The 8,942-nt window shown below is 54.3% G+C and overlaps 1 protein-coding gene across 1 annotated transcript; it reads left to right on the plus strand.

Moving 5' to 3' along the window:
• The first annotated feature begins 2,168 nt into the window (after positions 1-2,168).
• Atg9b (autophagy related 9B) lies at positions 2,169-8,811 on the plus strand. The gene is made up of 13 exons (XM_075955325.1): positions 2,169-2,715; positions 2,821-2,864; positions 2,984-3,048; positions 3,431-3,592; positions 4,171-4,312; positions 5,625-6,379; positions 6,550-6,706; positions 6,928-7,107; positions 7,528-7,764; positions 7,937-8,070; positions 8,219-8,315; positions 8,486-8,609; positions 8,687-8,811. The coding sequence occupies exons 1-13, from the start codon at positions 2,169-2,171 to the stop codon at positions 8,809-8,811; spliced, it is 2,769 nt and encodes a 922-aa protein (XP_075811440.1).
• The last annotated feature ends 131 nt before the right edge of the window (positions 8,812-8,942 follow it).

The following is an 8,942-nucleotide window of genomic DNA, read 5'->3' on the forward strand; positions in this document are numbered from 1 at the left end:
TTGGCTGAGGCGGTACTTTTCGTTCAGTGCCCTAGGGTCAGGTGACGGTCGGAGGGTGTGCTACGTTTATTCTCACGTTAGGGGAGGTCTTAACGCTCTGGCTTCAGGATATCCCTGTTAATCTCTACGTGCCCTGACATCTTCAGAGAGTGTTTTGTGCTAGTTTGGGGGGAGGAATGGGCGAAAATAGACTGGGGAAGTTTAAAACAAACCAAAACCTACATGCACGTGACATGCCACCACTCTAGTCTCCAGCTCTTGGAGACTTGAGCCACATGCATTGAAAACGCCCCGACTGGTCCTGATAGTGACTCTTAATTATTTTGAATGATTCGTATGGAGATTATGAAGCTTATCAAGGTGCAACCTAAGATCTAACCCACAGGTTCCTTCCTGATTTAGGTCTTAATCACTGGCCTCAGGTTCTAGCCCAAGAGCGAGAGGCGCTTGCACCTGTGGGGCACTTATTATTGCTATAATTATCCCCTATACGATCTCCCAACCGAGTCCTGCTACGTAGCTCTGGCTAGCCTGAAACTCCCTTCGTAACCCAGGCTTGTCTTGAACTCGCTATCCTTCCTTCCCAGCGCTGGGATTATAGGCTTGAGTCACCAAACCTTCTATGTAATTATTTTCTTAACTCCCTCCTCCACCGGGTTGTGGCTTCTTGGTGGGAGTGGCTCTGACTCGTTCCTGTTCCCCTCCGGACTTGTCAGGGAAAAGCGCTCTGATACTCACTGCTCACCAGGGGGCGCCTCTTCTGGCCCTCATCTGAACATTTGAATTAGTGTTACTACGGACGGTGCTTCCGAGATTCAAAACGACTGAGGGAGGAAAATAGATGCTGTGGATAAGGGAATTTAGAGTGAGACTGGACCGAGGAAATCAGGCTGTGTGTAGTCGCAAACAAGTACGGACCATCAAGGATGCTGTGATGGCCCAGGAAGGTACCAGTTAAAACCTCACTTAACCTCTCTCTCTAGAGGTCTCAGAAAGATCATGAGTCCCCACTCCCACCACCCCCCCCATTTCTATTTTGTCACTTACAAAAAAGTTTTCATAGTTCTACACCTTGCCCAGCCACAAAGGTATGGAAGCCATGAAAACTATGGTGACAATTTGTTTGCCAGAAAGGAGGCAGAAAAATAAGAAAACTTGGGTCAAACTTGTGGGAAATTCCATGAAAGTCCTCCATGTTCCTCCAGGAAACAGTCTAGGAAGCACCATGTTTCTCTCCATTTCTGGGGTACTAGCCTAAACCCTGAAGGCCCTGACACCTGCTAGCCAAGTCAGCCTCTCAGGCATGGCTTCGGTTAGGGCACTTGGTGACTCAGGACCTTGGGAATGGCGTTGGGCAAGCCATCAGACCAGCCACCTGGGCCTCCTCCTCCCTGATGAGGCAACAACAAGGAACTCAACTCAGCCAGTGCATCTCCGCATGCCCACATCATCCTCCCAAGTTCTTACCACCTGCCGTTGCTGGAGCTTCTGAGGAGGCCCCTGACACCAGGTCAGGGCTTGGAGGAGAGTATACTGGGGTTTAAGAGGGTAAAGAAGACATAATGGAACTTGCAAGGAACCAGGCTTTTCTACTTTAAGCCCTTTAGATGATTTCTCAAATCCAAGATGGCTAGCATTTCTTCCTTTTCCTTCCTTCCTGCTGTTTCCTCCCAGCCTCTGTCTCTTCCCAAGTGCCGGCAGATCTGAGCGGGCAGGTGATCTTCAGTCATTCTCTTGGGTGTGGAGGGGAGGGAATTAAAGATTTAACATCCCATTCCCAAGACTCCATAACCCTCTGATGGGATTTTGCTTTTCTTGTGCTTGTTATTTTTGTTGTGTCTACCCTCTCTTCCACTTTTGTGCCCTCAAGGGCTGGCAGCAGAGATATCAGGTATCTCTTCTAGTCCCCAGAGCTCTTGAACCCCTGCCTCCCAAACTGTTCCCTCCCAGGCGTGGAGCCTGGACCTTGGCCCCAGGTTGCCCTGCAAGAAGTGTGTGAGTGATCACACAGGTGGCGGAGGGCTGGCATGCCTGAGGCCTGCCCAGCCTGAGTCACCTGGTGCTGTTGTTGTCATTGTCCCTGTTGTAGTCTCTGCTTAGCTTCACAGACCTCTGTGGAAACAGCAGCAGCCCAGTCCCTTCAACCTCTCAGGAGAAGCACCCGCCTGATGGTGAGCCGAATGGGGTGGGGGGGGAGCCGGAGGCAGCGGGGGCGGTGGGGAGACTTGGGGCCCAGCTCAGTGCCTCTGCTCCCTATGGCACTGCCACTGCCTGCTTCTCCATGTCGGGGACTTGGGGGAGGGAGGATCTCTGTCTTCTCTCTGTCTCCTGCCCCTCGTACAAGAAGCTGCTCCTCTTCACTGTTTCCTCCTGCCTCAGGGTCCCCCTGCTTGGTGACTCAGGAGGCAGGGGCTTCTCAGCTTCCATACAATGCCTCACCCACCCCAGCCACACCCCTAACACAGACCCATCCCACAATGACACCCACCTCTGCTTCCCCCTCGTGGGGGTCCCACTCCACCCCACCCCTGGCCTCGGTCACTCCCCCTCCCTCCTGCCGATGCCCCCAGGACCATCCTGGGCTGCGGATAGGTCCTCTGATCCCTGAGCAGGATTATGAACGACTAGAGGACTGTGACCCTGAGGGGTCCCAAGACTCTCCCCTCCACGGGGAGGACCATCAACCCTTGCTTCATGTGCCTGAAGGACTCCGTGGTAAGTGTGGGGGTATTTGAGACATGGAGCAGGTTGGAGATCTAGGCAGGTTTGGGTTTGCATGGGCCATGATGCCAAGTCCCGACATGGTTTCTCTGTACCCAGGCTCCTGGCATCACATCCAGAACCTGGACAGCTTCTTCACCAAGATATCCTTTGTGGCCAGCATGCAGAGGGACATGGTGGGGGACTGTGGATCAGGGGAGAGTGGGGGAAGTCTCTTTGGGAAGAGTCCATAGACAGGTTTATTTCTTGACAAACTTGCCACATCTACAGCTACCACCAGCGGAATGGTTTTGCCTGTATCCTGTTGGAAGATGTCTTCCAGCTGGGGTGAGAAGTCAGTCCTATCCCTAAATTCTGTCTTCTTTTCTTATCTTTAGGTTTTTGATTTGTTTTTGAACCAGGGTCTCATGTATTCCAGGTTAGACATGAATTCCTGTTACTCCTGCCTCTACCTCCCAAGTGCTAAAATTACAAGCATGTGCTACCAAACCCAGTTTCTGTGGTCCGTGAGAGCAAATCTAGGGCTTCATGTATGCGAGGCAGACACTCTACCAACTGAGCTGTGCCCCAGCTCTCCTTTTTCAGTTCTAGTCTTGGTGCTCTGATGGGTGAGGGGTCATATAGCGCCTCAGCTTGTCTGGCAACTGGTCTAGGAGTCCACCTTGCCCTTAGGCCTGACCAGGGCCCTCTCCCTGCATCCCTTTCTCAGACAGTTCATCTTCATTGTCACCTTCACCACCTTCCTCCTTCGCTGTGTGGATTACAATGTCCTCTTCAACAACCAACCAAAGAACCATACGAGACCTGGAGCGTTCCACAACAAAGTGACCTTGTCAGATGCTATTCTACCCTCAGCCCAGTGTGCAGAGAAGTAAGTGACGGTCTGGTAGGTGCCTCTGGATTAAACTCACAAAAGGATGGAAGAAAGGAACCTCCCTCTACTGTCCCTTGGTCTAGATCAAGTCTCAAAGTGCTTGGCATATTTAAAAACATACCCCAAGCTGACCGAGCATTTCAAAGCCTTGTATTATGAGTCACGTTTCTATTTACCTTATTAGAAATTAAAGGTGAGGACAACTGTTTATTTTTAGTGCTGGGGAGCAAACCTAGGGCTTCTGGCATGCTGGGCAAACACTGTACCACTCAGACACATCCCTAGCCCTGAGGACAACTTTACAACTTAAGAATGCACAAGTGCATGTCATATAGGATGTCAGTATGATGTGACATCTTCACTTGCCCTGTAGTTCCTGGAAAACGCCATTTTACACCCATGGGAAAATGAGAATACAGAAAACAGACAGCCTGAGTGTTGTTTGTGAAAAGTGTTGACTTTGCAGACACTTCTGAAGCCCTCACTGAGGACCCCCACCCAGCCCCACTGAGACCTGCAGGTGTTTCTGTGGGTTTCCCACCTTTCTGTTCCCCTTCCTGTCCAACCTCCTGCAGGATCCACGACAGTGCTCTGTTGGTCTTCCTCCTAGTCTTGGCTGCTGGCTTCTGGCTGTTCCAGCTGCTTCGTTCAGTCTGCAACCTCTTCAGCTACTGGGACATCCAGGTGTTTTACAGGGAGGCCCTGCACATTCCCCCAGTAAGCCTGCTGTGACAGCATGGGCAGAGGACAGGAGAGAGTGGGGCCAGACACATGGAAGGACCAACTGAGAGGCGCAGAAAGATGGAGGCTGAATGATACCTGCCCTGGGCCTTGAGTAATAGCAGGAGGCACTGGCACTTAGCAAGCTTGGCTCTGACCCTTGTGGAACTTCCTTTACTCAGATGGGTCATATACGGTGACTTATAGTCACATGCTGGTGGTAAAAACAATGGCTGTTTGGAGGACGGGCTGTCACTGAGCTTTCGAGGGCAGGAGGCATCCTGATTGGGTGAGGAAGGTCAGGCCAGCCAGACCTCTCAGCAGGAAGTGAGGCAGTGGGGATGGGCTTGCCTGCCTGAAATAGTCTTCTAGGACACCTGAAATGGAAGCCACTCTCTTTTTTGTTTGTTTGCTTTTTGGAGACAGGGTTTCTCTGTGTAGCTTGGGAGCCTGTCCTAGAACTCACTTTGTAGACCAGATTGGCCTCGAACTCACAGAGATCCCCTTGCCTCTGCTGGGATTAAAGGCGTGTGCCATCACTGCCCCGGCTGAGAGCCACTTTTTACTGTCCGCTGGTCATGTTCCTTCTAGCTTTGTCCCTAAGTTTATTGTTAAGACATCTTCTTCAGTCCCCCATTTGTTGCTTCCCCTTGAACAGCATGAGCCTTTGGAGTAGGGTGGCACTGGGCACAGCCACTGCTGGGGCTGTTGACCCCATCCTTCTTCCCTCTTGCCCTTCCTTTTCTCTTTCCTGCAGTGGAGGGGAAGATGGGAGGAGCTGTGGAGGCTGGTCCCGAGGAAATAACTGGACTGGGGAGACTGGGCTAAAGTATGGCTTGAGGCTCACATGGGTCCCTCCAAATGAAGCGAGGGAGTGCTCTCTTCCCCCAGACATGGACACAGGCAGGGCTGTGTGGAAGCCTGGAGTGGGATGAGCACAACCCTGGTTCTCAAAGCTTGCTCAGGCAGAAGGTAGTGAGAAGGGAGAAGGGGTTCCATTCTTTTATGTGTGGCAGTGAAGGGGGCTCAAAAAAGGAAGCCAGGTCCCAGTCCCTGAATTTTACTAAAGAGGTGTCACCAGGAAGCATGTGACTAATGGCTACATGAGTGGCAGTGATGAGCAGCACAATTAAGAAGTGGCAGAAAGAATGGAGAAGTGCTTCTGTCAGCAGAAGGGCTAGAAGACAGAACGCCAAGGTGGGGAGGCCACCAGGGCTGGAGTTTGCAGACAGCTCAGTGGATCATGGAGGTTGTGCGTCTCTGTGGAGGGGAATACAGGTCCCTAGGCTCCCCTGTCCCCTTTCCTCAGGAGGAGCTCAGCTCGGTACCCTGGGCGGAGGTGCAGTCCCGCCTCCTGGAGCTGCAGAGGAGCGGTGGACTGTGTGTGCAGCCGAGGCCGCTGACGGAACTGGACGTCCACCACCGCATCCTGCGCTACACCAACTACCAGGTGGCGCTGGCTAACAAGGGTCTGCTGCCTGCCCGCTGTCCACTGCCCTGGGGGGGCAGCGCAGCCTTCCTTAGCCGCGGCCTGGCTCTCAACGTGGACTTGCTGCTCTTCCGCGGTCCCTTCTCGCTCTTCCGCGGGGGCTGGGAGCTTCCCGAAGCTTACAAGCGCAGTGACCTCCGGGGCGTCCTGGCCACACGCTGGCGGCGCACTGTGCTGCTGCTGGCCGCCGTGAACTTGGCGCTGAGCCCGCTGGTGCTGGCCTGGCAGGTGCTGTACGCCTTCTACAGCCACGTGGAGCTGCTGCGGCGTGAGCCTGGCGCCTTCGGGGCGCGCCGCTGGTCCCGCCTGGCCCGCCTGCAGCTGCGCCACTTCAATGAGCTACCGCACGAACTGCGTGCGCGCCTGGGCCGCGCGTACAGGCCTGCGACTGCCTTCCTCCGTGCAGCCGAACCCCCTGCGCCCCTGCGCGCGCTGCTGGCCCGCCAATTGGTCTTCTTTTCCGGAGCGCTCTTTGCCGCGCTGTTGGTGCTCACCGTCTATGATGAGGATGTGCTGGCCGTGGAGCATGTGCTCACTACCATGACGGTGCTCGGGGTCACAGCCACAGTGGCCAGGTTCGATGGCACATAAGAGGGAGGAGATATTGGTGTGTGGCCTTTCTCTGACCTGGGCACAGGCTTCCTTTCCCTTAGCGAATCCTTCTGTCACCATCAACGCCCTTCAGCCCAGCATCCTACCTGCAGGTCTTCCTAACCGCATCCCTTACCCCCGTCCTGCCCTTCAGGTCCTTCATTCCAGAGGAGCGATGCCAAGGGCGTCCCTCGCAGCTCCTGTTGCAGGCGGCCTTGGCACACATGCATTACCTCCCGGAGGAGCCTGGTGCAGCAGGTGCTCGTGCCAGCTCTTACTGGCAGATGGCGCAGCTGCTTCAGTACAGAGCAGTGAGTGCCTGGGACTACAGGAGGTTGTGCAGTAGGCCCTGTACAAGTAGTCTGGGAGAAGTTGTGGGGCACACGGGTGTGGCGTTGGGTCCACGAGGAGGCTTTGGAGTGAGTGGTTAAAGGCCTCCGACCTTAGACAGTGTTCCTGGAGGCTCGTGACCATGGATCATTTGTGGGGTCCTTTCGAGAATCTCTGCTCAGCCTCACCCCTGCTTCCCTAGGTCTCCCTCCTGGAAGAGCTCCTGTCTCCACTCCTCACCCCGCTGTTTCTGCTCTTCTGGTTCCGCCCCCGTGCTCTGGAGATTATTGACTTTTTTCATCACTTCACTGTGGATGTGGCTGGTGTTGGGGACATCTGTTCTTTCGCCCTCATGGATGTGAAGCGCCATGGGCACCCTCAGGTTAGAGCTCTTCCCTGGCCTTGCAAAGTTGTGCGAGACAGGCATTTGCTTGCCTTACCAAAGCACACCAGGTATATAAAGCCGCTTACAGATTTGCTGTTACATAAAAAACAAAAAGATGATAAACGCAGAGAGACTTCCCGCCCCCCACCCCCGGCCTATAACGGTGGCAGGCCAGTGGGTGAAGAGCGGAGCACAGGCTTGTCTTGGGAACTAGGGCTGCACAGGGGGCAAAACACCAGAGCTGACTGTATCTGAGACTAAGCACCCATGTCCTGCTCTGCCGCTGCCCTACTGGATGATCTTGAACAAGTCCCAATCGCAGCCTGGATTTCCTTCATCTGGAAGGCAAGGCAGTATTTACTGTCCTGTCTACCCGTGTCCTGGTGTCTCTAACACCAGAAGGATTCTTCCTTGCAGTGGCTCTCGGAGGGACAGACAGAAGCTTCACTCTCTCAGCGTGCAGAGGATGGAAAGACCGAACTCTCCTTAATGCGCTTCTCCCTGGCACATCCACAATGGCAGCCACCTGGGCACAGCTCGAAGTTCCTTGGGCACCTTCGGGGCCGGGTGCAGCAAGATGCAGCTGCCTGGGGTGCTACCTCAACACGAAGCCCGCCGACCCCAGGGGTGCTCAGTGACTGCACATCCCCACTGGTGAGTTCCAGGCCTGCCTAATCCTTTGCCTGTCCCACCCTCCATCTCACCTGGGCATTCCTGACTTGTGTGTTACCCTGGTAGCCAGATCAACCCATCACATCTCTCGTCTTCCTTGGGCCTCCCCTTATCCCTGCTGCCCCTCTGATGCTTTCGGCTCTCTTTTGTTCAGCCGGAAGCCTTCCTGGCCAACCTCTTGGTGAATCCCCGCCCACCCCAGAGAGACCTTAGTCCCACAACTCCCTGCCCTGCTGCTGCCACAGCCAGCATCCTTGCCTCTATTTCACGAATGGTCCAGGACCCCAGGTGAGAGGTGGCGCTTGGGAGTTTGGATTGGTGCTGACTCTCTGAGAGAGGGTGCTAGGGTACAGAGGGGACTTGGAAAGTGGGATGCAGTCTGGCCCACCTTCCTTTGTGAGGAAGGTGTCTCTTGACACTGGTCATCTTGTTTTAGCTGTGTGTCCCCAGGAGGCACTGGGGGCCAGAAGCTAACCCAGCTCCCAGAGCTTGTTTCTGCTGAGATGAGCCTTCATGCCATTTACCTACACCAGGTATGGAGAGGGTATTGGAAGAAGGTGAGCGAAACAAATACTGGGGGACGTGCCAGAATCTAAAGAGTACTCAACAGGAACTATGAGCTCTCTGTAGGTAGCTGAGGACCTTGGCCTTGCTCCCCAACCTCACATATGAGGGAGTCTCTCATCCTTCTTCCTCTATCTAGCTCCATCAACAGCAGCAGCAGGAACCATGGGGAGAAGCTTCAGCCTCTTCCCCACCCAGGCCCTGGTCCAGCCCTTCACAGCCAGGCTCACCAGATGAGGAAAAGCCATCTTGGTCAAGTGATGGTGAGGAGGGGATAGAGGCAAGATCTTGGTGTTTCTTAAGTATCATGTCTGTGCTCACCCAACGGCATTGTCCCCAGGCTCCAGCCCTGCTTCCAGCCCAAGACAGCAGTGGGGTATCCAGAGGGCCCAGAATCTGTTTCCAAGGGGCTTTCAGGAGACCACAGACACCCAGAAGGAGCCCTTACCAGGCCCCTTACACTGACTGAAGATACCTCAGGTCAGTATTGCCCACACGGTCAAGCAAGCAAAGATAAACTAAATTGGGGTCAGTTTTGGAGTCTCTCACTAGTTGAATCTGGGATGGTGGGGCTGTCTTACTAGAGCCTAGGTGCC

The sequence above is a fragment of the Microtus pennsylvanicus genome, chromosome 21 (genome assembly GCF_037038515.1).
Source record: "Microtus pennsylvanicus isolate mMicPen1 chromosome 21, mMicPen1.hap1, whole genome shotgun sequence".
Taxonomy (NCBI): domain Eukaryota; kingdom Metazoa; phylum Chordata; class Mammalia; order Rodentia; family Cricetidae; genus Microtus; species Microtus pennsylvanicus.

Bases quoted from the DNA above. Each gene is read 5' to 3' on its own strand.
- Atg9b (XM_075955325.1), top strand. From the start codon at position 2,169: ATGGTGAGCCGAATGGGGTGGGGGGGGAGCCGGAGGCAGCGGGGGCGG. The intron at 6,380-6,549 runs GTTCGATGGCAC...CCTGCCCTTCAG, and splicing joins GTCACAGCCACAGTGGCCAG to GTCCTTCATTCCAGAGGAGC. The intron at 8,316-8,485 runs GTATGGAGAGGG...TCCTCTATCTAG, and splicing joins ATGCCATTTACCTACACCAG to CTCCATCAACAGCAGCAGCA.